Consider the following 22239-nt stretch of genomic DNA (forward strand, 5'->3'; position numbering starts at 1 on the left):
GAGCACCACGGACATAAACTGCTAGGAATCAATTAAATTTTTATAAGCAGGAGAGCCTAATTCAAGGAAAGAACTTGTGACAGGTGCTATGTGTTAAGTTTCCCCCTTCAATTTTTCCTGTAATGTAATATTGGTACAATAAAAAGGTGCACTCAGAAAATGTCTCATTATCCCGGAGGACCTGAGGCGCTTCAGATGAGGTGAACTTTTGTGCACTCTTGCTACGTCCACAGAAATCTCTTCATAAATTCTGTTGCAGTTTGGCAAAAAAAGCAACAATTCAATGTTCATCTGCAGTACTGAGGGTAGCAATGCCACGGGGGTTTGCATGTGGAAAAGAGCATAGATGATCCACCCCTAAGCTTCCTGGGTTGTTCCACATGTGGAGGATGTGCGGGACACTTCCTCTCACTGATTTTTATGCCAATAAAAACTGGAACAGAATGGAGACAGATCATGTGTACATAACTCGTTGCTTGCCATGTGTGCAAATTCTTCTTAGAATTGCACAGAAATCTCACTGCAGCTACTGGGCCTGACTTGAGCCTCATTTATGTTACAGTGACAACTCTGATGCCAACAAGAGTTATTTCTACTACCCGTCAAAGCAGTAGCGCCTACCCTCGATACTGTTGTCCCGAAGAAGCCACCTAGGGTTTATGCCAGGGCAAAGGCCACATCTCAGTCTGCCCAAGGAAAGCAGACAGCACGTGAGTGAGCCGCATGCATCCCACTCCTGTCATCAGCAGCCCTCTGCTCCAAAGCACGGGGCCTCACAGCTCTGTATACTGCTCATTTAAGATTAGGTGAGGCCTAAGGTGAGGCCAGCCTAAACTCTGTGAAAAACAAGAATACAGAAGATGCGGCCAAGTAGAGGCTGTCTTCAAGCAGACACAAACTGAGCTCCACACCTGCCAGTTTGGCTCACCAAGTTAACTTTTCATCTTCAGGCTACAATGGTCTTCAAGATCAGCCCTGGCTGCAGAAAAGCCCAGGATGAGCAAGCTCAGCATGCCCAGTAGTCTGGCAGATGAGGGGTGTGCTGAGTAGCAGGGAAATAATTGAATTCAGTACATCTGCTCCAATGCCTGGCAAAAACCAGCAGGCTAACAGGCAAGCCAGAGCTACTGGCTCATACTGCCATGCCAAGCAAAGAGAGCTTGCTGCTGCACACAGAACGTGTCCCAGGCAGGCAGAGAGGTTTTACAGTTTCCTATCCTCACACCTCCTGACTGACCTCAGTGTGCCTGCCACACCATCACTACAGCCAGTCAGCCCAGGCAGTTATACCGTTTGCAGTGAGCCAGGGCACAGAGCTTACAGCACAGTGGCACTCAGAAGCAAGCTCAGGGACTGTGCCTACCACAGGCCCCAACCACTTCTGTTGCCCGCACCTATGCTGAGCCAATCCCAGCCACATGGGCACTAGCAGTCCCACAATCCCCTTGCTCTTCCATCTCTCATTACTCTACCACTTCTTCATGCTACCACCTGGTGCTGGGTAACAAGCACTCAGAATAACTCTTCCACCTGAGAGCTGTGAAGCTCTGCACTATGGGGAGGGAGGATGTGGCAGCTGCAGGGGAGAAGAGCATGAACCAGGTGGGCAGTTACAGGAAGTATGTAGTGCTGAGGAAACATTCTCGCTCTGTTATAGATGTACTTTTCTCTGCTAATGATTCAGGTGGGAGAGGCCAGGCTTTCAGGAGCTGTATAGCATCACTACAACATCACTAACTCAGATGGATCTATTTTATACCATTGATTACATCTTGGTGAGCAGGAACACTTTTAATTTATGGTGTAGGAAAATGCAAACAGAGCTACTTCCCTACAGCTTCTTATTTATTTTTCCACAGAAGATTTGCTGGGTGGGCCTCTCCCATGCTCCTAGATCAAGCAGGAGGATCTGCTGCCATTCCTTTAATGTGTGTAGCCCTGTGTGGAGGAGGTTGGAGGCTCTGCTGCTTTCATTAACTCCTCCACACCTCTTCCCTGCCTCCAATACAGGCATTGTCAGAATGGTGGAGACAGAAAAGCAGATCTCAGCCTCAGCTCTCACAGAGGTGCCATCGACTGCATCTTTCAGTTCAGTTGCCTGCCTCAGAGCCAGGAGCAGCAGGGGACAGGCTGCTTCTCTGCCGGGTCACAAACAAAAACTGGCAGTGACTTTCTAATTTGCTGCTTGAATAACTGCAAGAAGCTGCATTTCCAAGATTTCAGTGGGAAACCTTAACAAAAGGTGTTTTTCTCCAGCAGGAGTTTGAAATATGCCTGCCATGAGGCTGAGCTTTGTCATACTGCAGCAGTCCTCAGCTCTCCTGCCTCTGACCCCACTGTCAGCCACCTCTGTAGCCACTGCCTGTACCAAAACAGCGTACTTCCCCTTCCAAAACAAGGTAGTTCTCAAAACACGTGGCTCCTGTGTTTGGCAGCAGAAAGATTCTCAACACCAAGATCTGTGCTATGCTGCAAAAATAGAATTTTCTTCTTTTTACTCCCAGACCGTAGAGATGCAGCCTGAGCAGCTTTTGTGCTCCCAGCACAGCTGGCGACCATGGGGAAGCCACTGTCTTACTCAGCACATCTCTGTCCCCGTGTGCCTTGTGGCCATAGATGTTTACTACTGCCATGGACTTGAGCAGGGCTAGCAGAGTGACCTGGATTCAGCCCGGACTGATCTCATGCTGCGTCAACATCTCTACAGCCTCAGCATTGAAGCCATCGTGATGGAGGAGACATGGGGTGCTGCTGAGTATTTTCGATCGTGAGCGTAATGCAGGTTCACAGAGGAAAAAGTAATAAAGTGTGACACACAAACCGATTAAATTTCTACAGGAAGCTGCTGGAAGAAAAAACTACGTAGCTATGCATTACCAGCAGTGACTTCTCCAGCTTGTTACGGACGGTGCTTTTTATGGAGTGTGTAAAATTAAAACAAACCCATATTGAATTACAAGGCTGCTTAAAAAGTAAAAATAGACCAGCAAGTAACTTAAACCTCAATTCGTCAAAAGCAAAATCACACACTGAGATAACCATGTGTTTTACTGAATCAGGGCAAACGGGTCGAAAAAGGTTAGTCTTGCATTGGGTTCTGACATTTCAGGCTTGATCTTTAAATCAGAACTTAGCTACTGCTGTATCTCATAACCTACTTGTGGGCCTCAGACAGTATTTTTCCCAGAGGTTTTTTTACTAGGAATCAACCTAAAATGCAAAGCCCTCACCTTTGCATCCCTGCCTTCCCACAAGAAGAGTTTAAATGCTGAAAAATAAATATTAAGGTATTAGATGCACGTTCTGCATTGTTTTTTAAACTGTGTGATCTTCAAACTAGATTTATGATTTCTTTCTTTTTTTAGGGTCCTGTTGTACAGCTCTGCTGGGCTTCACTAAGCCATGAGCTTTCTCTGGATACATCACATATTGTTAATCATGCATTCTCTGGGAGCTCTTCTTCATCTGGTAGTTCTGAATCTGAAGAGAAACAGCGCTCAGCATGATGAACAAACATGAGATTTCAAGAGAATGGAAGTGTCAAGAACATCCAGGAAGATAAGGTTGCTAATCCAGTTACTACACAGTTGATTCTGCAGCCACCGGCACAAGCAAAATCCTTACTGAACTGTAAGTTTTGTGCTCTGCAGTGGAAGGCATGGGACCTCAAATACATATTTCCCTTTCTGTTTTCCTCACTGCATCATATTTGTTACTTTTACATTATGTGACAGTCTTATATTCCAATAGAACAGACAACAATGCAAGGATTAACATCTGAAGGGGCACATACTGTGGATGACTAATTTTAGGTCATTCTCTCAATGTACAATTTCTGTGACAGGCAATGTCAAACTCTGGAAGAGTTTTTGGCATGCTGCAGATGTCTGGAGAACAGGCAAGGTTTTGCATACTTTCAGCAGGTACAGCAAGAATACTCTGTGGCTCCCTCAAAATGTACAAATGTGACATTACTGTCACATCATGCGAAAGAAGGAAAAGGGGAGCACTGGCAGTACAGGAAGAGCTGTAGTACTCTGGGCTATTACATTTGTCAACAGGTAAAGGAAGTAGCAAACAAGGTGAACGTAAAAGGGGAAGGGGTAAAGGGGAACTGAGTATTTCTATTAGTTAGGAAAGATTTCACACGTTCACATGCACACATATTTTCCATGCATGCTCTGGAATACTGTACTTGGTATAAAGATTCTGTTTCCTGGCATGCAACACGGGATGCGTGCGTCAGACACCCTATTTTTATCTTTTTCTCTGTGTAACACAGTCCCAAAGCTGAAGCTCTTCTCATAATACCTCAGTGGCTGAGTACGGGTGACAAAAGCTGCTCTCAGCTGTAGAGTTCATAAAAAAAGGATGTGCCTTTCCTACCATGCATGCTTTGCTTGGCAATACCTACATCCAGATGGAAAGAACCATACATTTCCCTGATGTGAAAGTGTAAAGGGATGTCACTCCAACTAAGGATTGGATACACAAAGTTTTTGAGTGAGCTTTTCTTCCCCAGTAAAGGTGAGAATACAGCAGCCACCTGTTCTAATACAAAGTAGAGATGCAGGAAAAACTTGAGTATGTAGATAAGACCACTGTGGTCAATATCACTGGTTTTGAAGTGAAAGTAGGTCATGTTCTCCTGTTCTGACTGACCACTGACTAACCTGCTTGTTTCCTTTTTGAGCAACACTGTAAAAATATTTGAACTAGTCTCCAAAGACATTTGCATATATATTGTCTGAAGCTGCTAAGATCAAAATCAGACTTTAATTGTGGGCCTGTTTTACACTCCTCTCATTCTATCAAAAGCAATGCAGTCACCAGTAATTAACAACCAGAACAGGACTGATCACAGTTAAGCTCTTCATCATCTTACATCATCTTACGCAAGAGTGAGAGAAGACTGCACCGCCTGGGTGAATGCTGCACCACAGGAAGCCTTCTCTGGAATTCCTAAACCTCTGTGTCATCGTTTTCACAACACCATCTCTCACCAACACCTCTTGGCTCTCATTAGTAAATTGCTGCTCATCTTGATGCGTGGTGCCAAAGCAAATCCCAGCCTTTCCCTTGGAGCGCACAATGTGGAATGGGCTTATTGTTCCAGCACGTCCAGGCAGTGTGGTGCTGAATGCCAGGAGGTGTTCCTCTGACAGCCAGCAAATCACAAGGAAAACAGAACCATTCCTCCCAAGCAGCAAACATCTGACTGCAAGGTAGCACCTGATTTAGACTACATCAATCATAACTGAGGTTTATCACAACCATGAGCATACCCAACCACAGGGTGTTCCTGTTGTATCCGAACAAAGTGCCTGGTACATCTATCTACAAAATTTGGCAACCAGAATTGAACAGACCTGAAAACAATAAGCAGAAGAAGCTGGAGTGTTTTTAACATAAACTTTAGAAAAACAGCAAAACCTCTCCAACCTCAGTGCAGCTACTGAATTTTGAGGAATTTTTTTCAGCTGTTGTGTCCCATCCAATCTCTCAAATGCTATTTCAGAAACAATGGTTATCCTAGAGACTGCAAGGAAAACTTCTACTATTTAAGTTAGGACATTTATTTTAAGAAAGGCAGCTGAAATATCCTGTGTGCTTTCGTCAAAGTACTTTGTGCTTTTGGCATGCTGAATTATCTGTTGAAATGCTCAGAAAACTACCTGTCATAACAATAAGCTCTCTGTGCCTGGAAAGGCTCCCAGAGGCCACTGAAAGAATGGTCCCATTCTGGTGGGAGCCAAGGAAGCCATCATGGCCAGATGCACCAGCCAGGTGTATACGGAATGACTTTTCAGTGTACTTACAGGGAGTTCTGCAAAAAGACCACAGGCACGCCAGTGCTTCTTTTTTGCAGGCAACTAAACCAGTACATTCCACAGACTCTAACTCTGTAAATATGTGTTGCTGCTGATTTAGGGCTTAGCTGAGTCCAATGTTTTCAGGACATTAGTTCCCACTAATATCAATGTGGGGCACAACCGGGGACTTCATATCCATCCTCTGAATTAGTCAGTAGGTTGTGCTTGATATTGTCCAGGTTATCAAGTACTGTGTCCTTCATGACAATGATGTGCAAAAAATCCATAGGTAACATCTGTATCAGCAATGAGTTTGTACATGTGTGTGCCTGTTCTTTGCACATTTAAAACATAATCAAGTCTGTGTGAAAATAAACACATCTACACCTCTAAAAATAATAAGAAAAATATCAACCTCTTTTTCACCACTTCTTGTGTCCCATGCCTTCAAAGCATTAAAGACCAGGCTGGATGGTGCTCTGGGCAGCCTGGTCTAGTGGCTGGCAACCCTGCACACAGCAGTGTGGTTGAAACTAGGTGACCTTTGAGGTCCTTTTCAGCCCAGGCCATTCTGTGAGTCTACGATTCTTCTCCAGGCATGACACTGATGTCCATACTGCCTGCACTCAGCACTGCTCCACACATCTGTCTGCTACACCCGTATTTCAGAACTGTTCAAGGAATAATCTGTGCTTGAGTGTTAGTCTGGAGAGAATCATTAGCAAGACTAAACACTCACTCTGATGAAGGGGGGCTTCTTTTGCTTATTCTCTCATCAGTGATCTGGAATGTAATTGCTAAACACTTTCAAAACAGGAAAATGTGATAAAATGTAAAATCAGTGAAACAGTGATATCTTTGAAGTAATTGCTGCTTGTCTCTTCAAGCTAGAGCTTCAAAAACTCCACAAAATGACTTTATTGCAATCTTTCTCAATCAGTAGGTTTTTATTTTTTATGGTAACTGGATGTGATGAATGATAAAATAAAACAAATTGTCGTATTTTAAAAATGTACCTAATACACAGCCTCAAAAACATAACATCACTGAGTATTCAGCATCTCGATTTTTCAAAAACAAGTTGAAGATCAAGCTGTTTAAACTATAAAGAAAGTGCATAAACATTTCACGTATTGATTTTAGCTATAAACACCAATCATGCATAAAAATAGAGGCATCACTCTGATTTTTAAGAAAAAAAAATACTTTCAGCTACCACACAGAAGTATCTGGAGATGTAAGGTGCTACAACACCGGTTTAAATGGGTAGAAGGAAAAGTTGGTTTTCCAGGCAATGACTGTCATGTGAAGTAAAGGCACTGAAACCAAGATCAGGAGACCTGGAGATCTATTCTTGTGTTCACTGCAGGGATCCTGCCTGACCTTTGCTTAGGCGTGTTCCTTAGCTCCCTTGCCTTGGCTTCCCCTGAGCTGCATATGCCCAAGGACCTTTTGCTGAAGGACCAGAAAGCCCTGCTCTGCAGTAGTGTGCATATATATATACACATATATATGTACGTATGTATTATTATTCTTTTTTTTTAAAGACTGGTTCATGAACTGCTGTGGTCCCTAACTCATAGTGGGCTCTTTTATCATCCCTGTTTCTTTACAGCTTTAGCTCCTCAGGTGGATATGTTTCATCCACTGCTGTACTACTCGAGTGCCCTCTATTCGTTTTAGGGCTCAAGCCCAGAACAGTGCAGGCTACTGCAGCCCAAAGCACACCTGGGACTGGAAGTAGCGCCGCACAAGAGGCAAACTCACCTGCTGACTAACATGACAGGCTCCCCTTCTCTTTGCTGGGAACCAGGCGAGCAAGAGAGGTTGCCAGTTTTTTGATTAGGTGCAAAGCCCAGGTCCAGACCACATGTCAGTGCGGATGCAAATCAGAGGTGCTAAACTTGGGCCACTCGGATGGTCTTGTACACTGTGTTCTCTAGTGAGAGCACAAGCCAAAAAAAGGGAGCGTCTTATTTAAAACATTAGAGCAGAAGAACTTCAGTAAAACAACAACAACAAACATCAACAAGAAAAAGCACCAGGAAACAAAACAACTGAGCTGTTCTGTATGAGCTGAGATTACTTTCTGGTCATAGTAGCTTCTCTGAATTTTATCTGACGTGGTTGGTCAGAATGAATGTATAATTTATGCCCTGTATGACATAACATCCATGCTACTCTCCACAGTCCCTCGCTCACTTCACATAAAAATGTAACAGAAATTCCTACAGTTTTTGTGCTGCTTTCAAGATTTATTTTTCCTTTCTGGAAATCCATTTTCCTTGGATTCACTCAAACTCTGCTTTAAGATCCAAATGTAGTTAAGAGTTGGTCCACAAATAAAAATAAGACGGCTTGTTCCTGCGAAGAGCTAAGCCTAGGCAGAGAGTGAGAGCTGGATGGAAGAAGGAGTGAATGAAAAGCAGCAGGAGTGTGTTTTATGTGGCACTTTCTAGTGCTGCCACTTGGACTTAAATTCAACAGTGCAGCAAAAGAGCAGCTGTTCACATCATGATGAGTAAAGATCTATATAAAACTTCCAGCTGCAAATACGCTGTGAGGAATTATTAATCTTAATGTAATAGAGATGCTGTATACTCAGTCACTGGCTCACAAGTCATTTCTGTCTCCATCCAGGGAAAAACAGCCTTCATGGCTGCTGGCTCCCAGAAGAGCCATGAGATCTCCTTCTCTGAACAGCCACAAGATGCTGCTCCCTGGTTCTAAGAAAGCTTTTCCTCAAAAACAGGCGTACCTAGAAACCAACCCAGTTCACTATCCTCAAAGAACTATCATGAGTAGATTTATGAGGATGATACCCACCACAGTAACTAACAAGCACCTTGTGCACTGGACCACTGGGACATCATTATTATTCTTGCACCCTGCACACAGCAGGTGGCAAAGCAGAAGGCAATCTTCTACCATGAGACCAACATGCACCTTCCCTAATCATAGCTGTTCCCAGACCCGCTTTCAGGTGATAAAGGCAGCCAGCCAACTCCGAGCCATATCACAACCCATCTCCAAGAGAGCATCACAACTGTACAGCTGTGAGCTCTTAAAACCTCAGCACAGCTCCTTCATGAGAGTTGTACTCTGTGGAGGGAGGGACACCAAACCCAGGTCACCCACCTAAATCAAGTTTTCCTTCTTCTCAACAGCCTTGTGCCTTCCTGAGGTGGCTGCAGCTGGCTCTGTACAGGAGAACAACCTAGATAGTTTTTGCTGCTGCGCAGCCACCATGTGCGGACTTCTGGGGCCTTCCATGCTAGGCAGCCTGTGTGCAAATTGCACTTTGCCATTTATGCACTGTTCCTATGCAGAAAGCTCACACGTATGTGCTAGCACAGGCCTTCCTGGGATCCTCAGGTGTGTGATACATGCTGTGAGCAGGAAGAGCGTTAGACACTCTCTGAGATGATGTCTTCTGGAGGATGCCAGCATCCATGCCAGTGACAGCACCATGCTACTGTGAGTATCCATCAGCAACTTCTCCAAATGCCTCACTATCACCTGGTGGCCCACAAGCACTGCAGTACCTGCCTGCCTCCAACTTCAGGGGTAAAGGGGTGCCCAGCTACGCCTGGGGATTACCTGCTGAAGAATCAAAGCTTTTTACTGCACACCAAGGTGAATCTTGGTTCACACAGGACAGGGGCAACACACTTCTAGGCAAAATACCTCTGAGATGCACAGACACCAATGCGACAGTATTAGATAGAAGTTATTACCTTTCCCCTCTATTTTTACACTTATTCCAATGATATTTATTTAAACTACCACTGAAGGCAGAAAGCTGTGGCTATGCTTAAAGGCGTTATCTCTGTAAATATTTGGAGAACTATAAATACTGAAGCCATATTAATAATATGAATATTGGACTATGTGTTTTGTTGCCATGAAAATTAGCATAAATACTTTTTTGATTTTTAATTTCTCACTGTGTGATCATTGATTTCCAGCAACTCCTTTAAAAAGACAAAATAATTCTTATGTAACACTTCATACTGTTTAGTTAGCAAACAGAATCAAAGACCACAGCACAGAGTAGGAACTAAAAATGAAAACTCAGTGCCAGAAGCAGACAAAGCATGTTGTGCACTAGCACAACAGTTGCATGTCCCATGTGGGACATAGGATCATTAGACAGTAGATGAGTTAAGCCCAGACTGCCTTCTCTGTTTAAGGAAAGCAAGGAGCCAGAAAGGAGGTTGTTTGATGGACTGAAATAAACCTTCTTGCTTCTTCTGTGAGTAACATGAATATTGATGGCTTCCAGTCTCACAGCATTTCTATCCCTTTTATTTCTATACAAGTGAGTTAATGAAGGAAAGCATTTTTAACAAATCACAGAAGTGTAGAGTGAGGATGGCTTTGCCAGCAAAGAAGCAGAGAGATGGTCACGGAGTTATGGACTTCTCTGCCAGTTTTTGCTTCATCACAGATACATATGAGATTAGAGACAGAAAACTTCATAACAAGTTTTTATATATTTGGAGTCTGCTCTATGTTTAACCAATTTCTGCTTCATCCTTCTTAAAAATCAGCATCTGTGTTATGCGGTAGAGTAACTCCTTCTTCACTGTAGAAGGCACAGCACTTCCCAACCCTTTGACTCTAATCCTTGTGGAGAATTTACACTTGCACTCCTTGAGAAATAAAACAGACTAATGCAGCTCTCTTGTTCTTTGGAGTCAGAAAAGTGCTGTTTGCAAGCACATGCTCTTCAAGACAGGTTTTGCTTCCATTTTTTTTAACCCCCAAAGAGGTAACAAAGTGTTGTCATCGCACACACAACATTCATAAAAATGCTGTTCGTGGCTCCTATCTTAAAGCAGAAATGGCAACAAGTTTTGCACTTTTGGTCCTGCTCTCGTTCCACAAGCCACCTTTGATCCACTTGGTCCAAGAGCTCTAATTACTCTGCACTTTTATCTGAGGGCATGCCTCCCACAGAAAGCATCTTAATGGAGCAATAAAAATAGGCCAGGTATATTTTATGTCTCAGCTTCAAGGTTTTGACCTCCAAAACAGTCTGGTTAAAATGTGAAAAATTCTGAGATTGGATTCCACACTGTGAGCTGTTTGAGAGCCAATGGTGATACCACTGATTGATGTCACCTGTTTTACCAAAAAAATAAAAACCTCCTGACATTTACACCTTTATTAGAAACAATGTAGTCTTTAGGTCTTTTAATTTTGATAGAAGCAGAATTTTAGAATGGATACAGCAGACCAGATTGTCTAACTAGCACAGCATGAACAGCTCTGCCTAACAGACCACCAGGGCTAAAATAAACTGAAAGGCCTGTGATCCTTAACATCAAGTAAATCAAATAGGTAAGAGAAAGTCTTATGACACACTTTCTCAAGACTTGCAGATGGTTTTCAAGCAATCATTCCGAATATCCATGTTGACTAGAGTTATTGGCAACAACCGTTGCACTACAATTTCTCCCAAATACTGACAAGCTCATACCACAGCCCTGTTCAAAGCTAATAAGATAATTAAATAAAACACTGTAAATATTAATGACTGAACTTGCAAATAAAAGCCTTGCAGAAGAGATTATTTGCTGCCTTAAATGGATGACACTTCACTTCAGCTGATGTAGTACGATGTCATTACATGAACGAGATTTGAAGAGGGCACTGAGGGTATACCATTTTCTCCTCAAAGGGAGTCACAATGAGTACCAGTGACCAGCACCTGTGCTTTTACACCAAACAGGACAGTATCCAGATCAATCTGTTGAAGTTAAACGTGGCTCTGGCATGGGTTAAGTCTTAAGCCTGGGATAGGAATACCAACGTCTCAAAAGCTATCAGTCCTCCCCACCATACTCAAACTGTACTTGGCTATCTCACTTAAGAAATAAATCTTGGTCCTGGCTAACTGGTAAGCCTGCTAGGCCCAGTGATACCTAATTATATATAACACATCAAACCAAAAATAAACAGGGGAAAGTTGGGTGATTCATGCCGCCTAACTAACGTCTACAGACTGGACAACCATGAGGAGTAGTTAACCGCAACTACCTTCACAGCCAGCAAAATGAAATTTGCACTCTGAAAGCGTGACTTACCTGAGCTACTTCAGATGTTCTCACCAGAATAAAATTAATAGCTCCCTACACTCTATAATGACAAGCTTTCCCCTGATGACAGAGAAAAACTAAGGCAATTAGCTCACTTGCAGACATCAATGCTTAGTCAAATAAAACTGAAACACAGGACTGCCCCGCAACTGACCTGGGGCACAGTTCAAAGCATGAGTCTCTCACAAACGCCAGCAGTACTGGAAGAGAGATGCAGTGCACCTAACCTGAAGACTTTCTGGGAGAACATTCCCACAGTGGCACAGTCTGCTACAGACATGATATTCTGAACTTCACTGTCATGCGTTTTGGGCATTTGCTCGTAACTTTTCATGGCAGGGGTACAAGACCATCAACTTGGACCACACAATGGCTAAGGTTGGAAGGAACCTCTGCAGGAAATCTAATCCAACTCCCTGCTCAAGCACAGACACCCAGAGCAGGTTACCTAGGACCATGTCCAGACAGTCCTGGAATGTCTCCAAGGAGGGAGACTCCAGAACTGTTCTGGGATAGCAATTCAGTGTTCAGTCACACGCACAGTAAAAAAGAGCTTCCTGGTGTTCCGGGTGCACCTCCTGTGCTGCAGTTTATGCACACTGTCTCTTATCCTGTCACTGGGCAACACTGAAAACAGCCTGCATCTGTATTTATTGCACTCTCACTTCAAGTATTTGTGAACATTGATAAGACTCTTCTTAGGCTTCTCTTCTCCAGGCTGAATATCCCAGATCTCTCAGCCTTTCCTCACAGGTGAGATGCTCCATTCAGTCCCTTCATCATTTTCATGGCCCTTTGTTGGACTCCCTCCGGTAGCTCCATGTTTGTCCTGTACTGTAGAATCCAGAACTGGATACAAGGCTTCACGTATGGCCTCATCAGGGCTGAGGAGGAGGAGAAGAATCACCTCCCGTGACCTGCTGTCAATAAACAATGTAGACCAGAATACTTCTGCACTCTTCTCTGTGGCAAGGTCACCCTGCTAGCTCATTGCTAAATTTGGTGTCCACCAGGCCCTATCAAGCTGCTTTCCAGATGCACAGCAGCCAGAACATCCTGGTGCCTAGGACTGTTCTTCCCCAGGTGCAGGATTCTGTACTTCCCCTTGACTTCACGAGGTATCAGTCAGTCCACTTCTTCAGCCTGTCCAGATCACTCTGTATGGCAACACATCTCTGTGGTGTATTAGACACTCCTGCAGTTTCACATCATCTGCAGACTTGCTGACGGTACACTCTGTCCCATCATCCAGATTATTTATGAACATACTGAACAGGACTGAACCCAGTACCGACCCCTGGTCTTCACCATTAGTTACCAGCTTCCAAATAAACTCTGCATCTCTGTTCACCACTCTCTGGGTCACTCAGGCAGTTTTCAATTCACTTAACTGCTCGCTCATCCAGCCCAGTCAGCCCATATCTCAACAGTTTGTTTGAGGATCTTACGGGTGACAGTGTCAAAGGCCTTACTGAAGTCCAGGTGAACAACATCTGCTGCTCTCCTCTCATCTATCAGGACAGTCATTTCATTGCAGAACCCTGTCAGGATGGTCAAGAATGACTTCTCGGTGAAGTCATGACTATTGCTTCCCCGTGACTACTGCTGATGTTTTTCTTCTCGTTCTTGTGCCCACAAATGGTTTCCATGATTAGCTGCTCTATCACCTTCCCAGAAACTGGAATATAGTTGCCTTTTTTTCTTGCTCTTCTTGAAGAGAGGTCTGATGTGCTGTCCTCTCATCTTAGGATAATTCTACCTGCTGCCCTGTTCAATCAAGACATAGGAACCATCCTACCATGTCTCCATGACCCTAACTAGACCATCTCCCTGCAACTGTACGCACAACTCTAACTCATCACATTTACTCCCCATAGTGTGTGCATTAGTACAGAGGCACTTCCAACAGGCATTGCAGCTTGTTGAGTTCCTAGAAAGAGTTGGGGGATTTTGCTGTTATTATGCCTGTAGGCACCTCCTTGATTACATGCAATCTTTGGTACTCCCTCCACAGTATATATGATGCGTGTTCCTGGAATAGTGGTACTTTGCAACCCTCTGCGCTCCCAGAGGGAAATATCAAAGCCAGCATGATCAGTGCTTCGGTTCCTCCACTCAGATTTCTGCAGGCCTCAGCAGCAACACATGGCTGGCACCAGGTGGTCACATGTACCAGCTTCACCTTCAGCCTCACTCTCTGCTCCTTCCCTATGGGTGAGATGTGACTGACAAAACGGCCCTCCCTCAGATGAGAGGTACTCATCTGCAGGGTAAATTCACTCATTGAAAAAGACTGCAGTGGTCCCACTCGTTCAAGCAGCGCTCCAGATTTTACATCTGGAGCACAGCGGAAATTCTGGAGCAGCTTCAAGAACATTTCGTGTGTCTTGCTGTTGCTTTTATTTTGAAGTTGGATGGTGTGTTAAAATCACAGTAAAAAGGCAGACCCTAACAGTATTACTGCTCGGGTATACTTTTATATTAAATTAAAACTTACATTACATACCTTTCTTATACAACAGGGCAAAAACCATTTGCTAACAACTGGAGAGACGGGAGGCTGAAGGTCAAATTTAACCATATTTTAGTTAATTGTACTCAAGACTGGAGGAACAGAAGAATTCTTTTACTCATTAGATTAATTCCCTAAAAACATCTGCTCTTAGCCACTAGGATTCTAAGTTAATGCTGGCCTGTGACTAGAGCAACTATACGTGTAAAATCCATTTGACTGAGAGCTTCAGGAGCTTTATTTACACTAGCAAATCTGCAGAGCCGTAGCTTACTGTCAGCATCACCACTGTGCTGTTTTGCTGTTTGGGAAAAACTATCAAATGTGCATCCATTTCAGCTACTGCTCTTGTGCTGGCAGTGGGGCTGTGTGAGTTCACTTATTTCAAGGTTTTCCTCACAACCGAGAGGGATTAGGAAATGGGGCTTTGATGTGTTCAGGACACGTGCATGACATTACTTGTGTACCCAGACACTAGCACATGTGCCTGCAAGTTGTGGTCTGAATTGTTTGTCCCTGTCAGCTCATATTTTCAGCTATGGGTGGAGTTTGTGTAAAATTCTACTACTACATGCCATTTTATATTCAGCAATAAACTGCAATCTATACTCAGTAACTATATTTGATTCTACATTCAGGAATATTTTATTATTGTAGAATATGAAATGCAACACAGAAGGCCCGTGTGATGAAAACAACATCACCACAGGAGTGGAGGCTGAATGCTAATGTTATAGCCAATTGGAAAATTTCTGCAGAATTTTTTAAGGATTATTGATCGATAAATGCCATTCATAAATGTAAAAAAACATATACCCATTCCAAGTCATTTTATGATTTCTTGCCAATATGAGGAGATATTTACTTATTTTATGTAGCTTTTAAAGCGTTCTCTGATGACAGGCGCTATCTAAATATCTAAATAGTGTTACACACACAAACAAACCCGTATGGTGTTGTGTTCTGTTTCAACCAAACAAAATACTCTTCTTTGGCATAGGAGATACAAGATGTTAAAACACTGAGCTCTGCAAAGAGTGGCAGCATTTTGTTTGCCTTTTCTCCCCCCCCAGCAAGTGTTATCTTCTGGGGACTTACCCAAGGTGAAACTACCCAAGAAAAACTAATCTGACCCATACCAGTTACCCTTCCTCAGCACTTAATTCGGCTTTTAGACATGCTATTCAAGTCAATGAGTTTTACTGCTAAATCTAACCTGAATGCGCTGCCAATTTTCTCTGGTCTTTTTCTTCCAGAAATGAAGGCACTTGGTACATACACAGTAATGAAACTGTATTAAGAGCCACAGCAGGTGGAGAATAATACAACCCAGGGAAATTTTTGTTTTTGACTCTACTCACTATCAAAGCTATGCACAAAGCACACCAAGGCACAGTAAATAAAGACATTTCACACAGACAAGCACGAAATCTTCCAAAACAAAGAAAATTAAATTATCTTTCAACTCAAGAACACACTGCAGTGAAATGCTAAATGAGCAATTCTAATTAAAAACATGCTGCGAATCTCCTACTTTCCACTAAGAAAAAAAAATCACACTAGTGTTTGTGCACGTATAGCCACTTTCTAAAACCAGTCAAGCAGCTTTCAAGCCAAACAATGCAAGACGCAGCATCTCAGAACTACAGAACACATTGAAACTATTTGGAGAGCAATCATAACAACACCACACTAGGAGACAATCTCCAGGGAGGGGGTGGCTCCCTGGTGCTGCCCACTGTGTTTGGCACACAGCTAGCAGCACCCGTGCAGCATCCCGTCCCTCACCCCATAGCCAGCAACCTCCCAGTGTATGCAGCCCTACGCGCCAGTGCTTGCTTTGGCAATGGTTAGTCTCATCCAAAACACAGCTTGTAAACAAAGCCTTATGTACCCACATGCATACGCAGGAGAGTTGAAGAGCTGGTAGTCCTGGCCTGAGGCAAGCATGGGCAGCTGCTGCGCAACCTCTTCCACGCAGCTCTGTTCAAGCCTCCTAATCCCTGCACGCTGCAATCATCTCAGGCTCAGATCCCTCTCATGGCAGTGCTAAATCAAGCCACAGCCTCAGATGAACACGCTGAGATGGGAATGAAAAGTCCAGGCTAACTCTTCACCTCTAAGCAGGGTTAGAGTTTCATGTACAGCTCAGTTCTCCAGAAATGAAATGCAATCCCTCATCCAACCCACTTCCTTCTATTTATTTACCTATTTGCAGAGCCACAATATGCTGCGGGCTTCCTAGACACAAGCCACTGTCCTTTCATGGGCAGAGAGCCAAAGGGATAGAAACGATGGCTTGTTATGTACAGCAAAGATGGACAACTCGTGCAGAACATGTATGATATGCTGATACTGCTATTCTGATGCAGGCAGAGAAACAGGAACCGGATAAATATAGCAGACTTCAGTGACTGATCTAAATTACAGACTTAAATGACACGAAGAAAGGTGCATCTCTCCCAAAGACAGAGGAAAGTAACGGCAAGATTTTGTTAAGTTAGGAGAATTTTGGTTATAGTACCATTATTCCTGAATTGCTATCAAGACATCCAGTTAAAGCTTCAGAGACACAAGGATCTCATGCAGGAATTAGATGTTTACAGACAGGTGAGAGAGTCAGCATAATGACAGAAGAATGAAAAGAGGAGATCATCCTAGAGAACCTCAAAATCAAAAGGACTGAGGAAAAGGAGGATCCAGATAGCAGCTTTCACCTGAAAACCACCAGAAGGAAACAGGCACATGTGGAGTGAGCCCTGAAACTGATATCCACAGATTTTTAAGAAGAAAAAACTATTAAACACCCTGAAAACCATCCAAGAGGCCTGCAAGGGCAGAGCACAGATTCTGCAGCCTGCTGCCTTTTTTCATGCTGTTTTCAGGCAGCTGGCAGTCTCCCATGCTCATGTGTGATACCCACCCTCTCGTAACTCTGGTGCAAGACAGTTTAAGTGTCTTAGTGCACATTTTTGCAGCTGAGTAATGTGGGTGACCATAAATAACAATGCCACTTTATGAACGCAGACTTGTTTGGTAGAAAATTCAAGCTCACGTTAAACATCTAATCCCACTTTATTAAAATAGAAGGATGCACTTATGCGCTCTGCTGCTCTGTAACAGAAAGATCACTTTGCTCAGTCTTGCTTGCATTTTTTCTCTTACTTTTCACAGAACTGTATTTTTGCACAAGTATGATTTCAAGTGGCAAGGGAAGATGGCTCTCTCTTGTGAGATGGATAGGATTCTTCCCACTAACATCGGTGAGATTAGCATTTGGTGGCGACACTATACTATCAATGTAACAAAGAACAAAACTTGTTGAAGGGGACTTGGCTGTAAGTAGCTGAAATGTTGAGGAACTCCCAAAAATGTAGCACTGCCATGCCTGCAAGCGTTGTTTACTTTTATTGTGGCTCCAATTGAAACCCATGCAGTAGACTTTTAATCCTTAATGTACATTATGTCTGCATGCAAACCACAAGCAGGAGTTTCTCTGTTTTATTGGGTACTGAAACATTAAAAACAGGTGTTTAAAAACCGTATTACAAATCTGTCTGCAACCTGTAGTATTTTTACTACGTGCAAGTAAATTGATCACTAGTGTATTTCAATTGTTTTAGTGAAAATATACATCTGCTGAATTATTTCTTAAACACGTGGGGAGAGAGAAAGTTTATTTGATTTTGCTCCATTGACAGCAGACAACACACTTCACTTCTATACATCTATATTGCAGATGCTGTAATGGATCATCTCTCTTCCACGGCACGTATCAAAGAACATCTCTTGAGCTATTCTTCACAGGGAAAGAAGAGATAAACCCCTGCTCATAATGAAAGCTGCAACGTACTTCTAGAGAGCAACTGAGTAATTTGACACCATATTTTCCACCGATTCAGTCTGTTAGTTGGAACAATGACTGATTAAAATGGAAAATCTACACTATTACCACATATACTGACATTCCAGATTATAAGGTATAGTACAGATGTGATTTTATTCTTCTTACATACAAAAATTAGAGAGTATAAACCAGAAATTATTCCAATGGAGTTACACTGATGTGAAAGCGATCTAAAATATGAGCTGGCCCCACAATACCTTCATACAGAAAGCACTCAATATAATTTTTGTGGTGTTCTATGTAATTTGGAGTACTAAGAAGGAAAATAAATTGTTTGCCCTGAGATATTGCTTTTAGGAATAGAGGACAGATGTCTAGTTGCTGAAGCAGACTTGTAAAAAATTAATCACTTGCCTCATACAGGTTAGCAGTATTTGGCAGGTAGGTTAGCACAGCTCATAATGAAGCATCTGGCTTTTGGTAGAGCTGCATTTTAATTTTAACTGTGTTTCGTTTCAGTTTTTGGGCCCATATAAATGTGCAATAATCTGACAAGTCTGGAGCAGATTTGCTGATTGATCACATTGGTGTAGATCTTCTAAATCGTAACCGAAACTGCAGCCAGCTGATTTAGTAACTGCGCCTCAAGCTCAGGACAGTGCCTGGGTGACCACTGCTGAACCTCCCTACAAAGTCATTTTAAACCCTGTCCTCAGTCTCTTAGCCATTCCAATTATTTTCTTAAAATCAGCTAAATTAACTACAGTAAGCAACTCCTAAGTACATAATTGTATAAGAACGTAAGTATATACTTACATAGCCTCGTGTGAGAACACTGCTGAGTGTGGGCACTCTGCTGGAATGCCCCAATACTGCTTTCAATGCCTTTTTTTTTTTTTTTTGAGTTTGAGTTTGAGTTTGAGTTCTGGCAATTTGAGGCAATCAAAAGGTCTACCCATGTAGTATTCCTTCTTAGAAAAGCGGATGCCCATTTGTAGCACTACTGGTAGCCTCTCCTTGCTAACCAGAAATGCTTGCAACTGCTTCCCAGACTGTGGTAAAGTAGAAGTGCTACTGAAGCTCAGAGAAGTCTGCAGAACGGTGGCCTGCCTTCTAATATTGTGACTCTGATCACCGTTAAGTGCTCGCCTTGATGCATAAGTGGAAGGGTGCCTACTACCACAAACGTACTAGGGAAAGAAAGCAGACAACAACAACAACAAATTACCAGTGTCCTGAGAGAATAATCACTAGGCGCATGCAGGGACCATTTGTTAACGTGAACAGCTCAGGGGTTTCAATCATGCTCCCGAAAGACAAAGATCTACTAGAGCAGGCTTGTCCAACCCGCACAAGGCCCGGCCCCGGCCGGCACCGCGGCCGCCCCGCGCTGTGAGGGCGGCAGCTCTGCCCCGCGGAGCGGCCCCGGGTGCGCGCCCACGGCTCGGCGTCACCGAAGCGTCGGTGCGCCGTTACCGCCGCGCCGCAGCGCTGACTCGAGGGACGGCAAATGGCTGCGTGCGTGTTGATGCTTCGGCTCTACGCGGGGCTCCGAGCAGCAAGCAGTACGCAGCCCTGCTTTCCCTTCTGATCAAGGAACTTGAGGATCAGGCGTTCCACTCGAAAATCTGATGGTGTCTCTTCACCAGACTTTCACAATCCCCACCTCACCAGAGAAGAATATCCTTTGCCTCACAGTCACAACCCATTCCTGTCATCGCTTTTTGGCAGTATGCACACCTGAGCACAGTGTGGGAAGAGTAAAGTTCCATCAGCAATCTCCGATGAATGCCTCAAGCCCTCACTGACAACTACAGCCCCTTCCATCCACGTTAATGACACTGTATATTTTATAAGGGGCGCTCCAAAAGTAATGCCTCCTGTTTTATTACGTTGGCCCACGTGGCAGATAGCGGTGGTATGGAAACAGAGGCTGAACCTTCCCACTGAGCTTCCATTACGTGTTGTTGCTGCGTGACAAATGGCAGCAGAGTCTGACAAAATGGGGTCTGATGTGGACGTGTGTATGGAGCAAAGATGTGTCACTGAATTCCTCTGCATGGAAAAAAGGGCACCGACTGACATTCACTGACACCTGCTGATCATTCATGGAGACCAAACTGTGAGCACAGTGAGGCAGTGAGTGGTGCGCTTCAGCAGTGGTGACAGCAACAGTGGGTCACCTTCTCTGATGCAGATGTTTATGAGCATGGCATGCAGGCTCTTGTTAATGGCTGGTGAAAATGCACAGCTAATGGTGGTGACTATACTGAAAAACAGCGTTCTGTAGGTGAGGATTTTCTCTGTCAAATAGTGTGATTGTGCTCTTTGCATCTGTTGTAGTTTCCATGGAAATAAATAGGAGGCATTACTTTCAGAGCAACTTATGTATACATGGCCTCAGACGTTTCCTCTTCACTCTGTGTGGCCCAGGCAAGCCAAAAGGTTGGACACCCATGTATTAGAGCATGAATTAAACAAGTGCTGATTTTGTTTTTACACCATAACCATTCTTTACAAAAGAGCACTTTAATAAAGAACAGATCACACTGCAGGCTCCTGGGCTCCAGTACATCTCAGCAATGAGTGCAAAGAAAGGAATTTGGGAGCATTGTTCTGCAAGTGCATTTGCAGCACCCTTAGCAGCAGTAACACAAATGCCCAGTTTGTGTAGGTATTTTCCACATGCACTGCTGCAAGGAAATTGCCTACGTCAGCCACTGATTATATTCACTTTTTTTTTCGTTTCTGTCTTCATCACTACCCACTGGAGGATAGTCCCACACCCACAAAAACACTTTCATCTTATTTTGTTCTGTAGAGAACAGAGAGGGGACAGATTTCTTTTTTTTTTTTGTTATCTTTAGATCTGACCACTTGTGAAAAAGGTGAATGGCAACTTCTAGAAAGAAAATTCAGAGACAGAGAATGAGACATGGCATTTACAACTTTTAGCAAGGGCCATGCAATATTAAACAGGTGAGAAGGAGGGATGGGGAGGAAGGACAAGAAAAGCAGAGCACTCGAACGGTCAGGGTTGAGTCCTAATTCTTCCCTGGTGAGCAGCAATACGCTTTTTTTCAAGTAATGCTTCCAAAATAATGATAAATCACCCTTTCAGACAGCATTCAAAAGAAATCTTATGTGTTGCAAGCAATTCACTGATGCAGCATGACAGATGAGGACAACATGAATGAGGCAAAAGAAAATGAAGACTACTACTTTTACACTCAATTTTTCTTGGCCTTACAAAGACTTGCATCACATTGTTTCCAGAGTTTTAGAGGATGCGAGCTGTTCATCACCAAAGCCATCAGACAAGGGGAACAGAAGAGATGGTTCTATGAGATAAAGTTGACTCCTCTGCTTCTTTGGTAGGTCGAACCAGGATGGAAAATTTTCATTCATCCATGTAAAAGAGGTGCCATGAAACAGCAATGATACAGCTTGCATCTTATCAGTAACTGCCAGAGGACAGTGAGAAGGTGCCACAGAATGACAGAAACATAGAATATCCTGAGTTGGGAGGGACACACAAGGATAACTGAGTCCAACTCCTGGCTCCACACAGCTCCCCGCAAAATTCAAATCCTATGTCTGAGAACACTGTCCAAACACTTCTTGAACTCCAGCAACCTGAGGCCATGGCCATTGCCCTGGGGAGCCTGTTCCAGGGCCCAATCAGCCTCTCAGTTAAGAACTTTTTCTGGATATCTAACCTGAACCTCCTCTGTCACAGCTCCATGCCATTCCTTCAGGTCCTGTTGCTGTCACCACAGGGCCACAATACTAGCAGCATTTAGCTCTGTGCTAACAGGGACAGCGTGTGTCCCAGGCAACAGCAATCTGTGTGTAAAGCAAGAAATGAAGTAGAGGATCCTGCACAAAGAACGGAGACTCAAAGGCACTCAGATGCAAACTCTCTTTGTCCACAGTAAGATGCAGAGGCCATTCCAAGCACAT

At 43.6% G+C, this 22239-nt stretch overlaps 1 protein-coding gene across 8 annotated transcripts in view; it reads right to left on the reverse strand.

Moving 5' to 3' along the window:
• NFATC1 (nuclear factor of activated T-cells 1) overlaps positions 1–22239 on the reverse strand; it is a 118082-nt gene that overhangs the window by 71384 nt on the left and 24459 nt on the right. Inside the window, exon 1 of one of the 8 annotated variants that reach the window (XM_004935096.5) lies at positions 16328–19690. The exons of the other annotated variants lie outside the window; for them this stretch is intronic. Within the exon in view, the coding sequence (XP_004935153.1) occupies positions 16328–16333 (6 nt within the window). The 5' untranslated portion in view covers positions 16334–19690. Of the gene's footprint in view, positions 1–16327; positions 19691–22239 lie in introns of those variants that run through there. 8 annotated transcript variants of the gene reach the window in all.

This window comes from Gallus gallus, chromosome 2 (assembly GCF_016699485.2).
Source record: "Gallus gallus isolate bGalGal1 chromosome 2, bGalGal1.mat.broiler.GRCg7b, whole genome shotgun sequence".
NCBI classification, from domain to species: domain Eukaryota; kingdom Metazoa; phylum Chordata; class Aves; order Galliformes; family Phasianidae; genus Gallus; species Gallus gallus.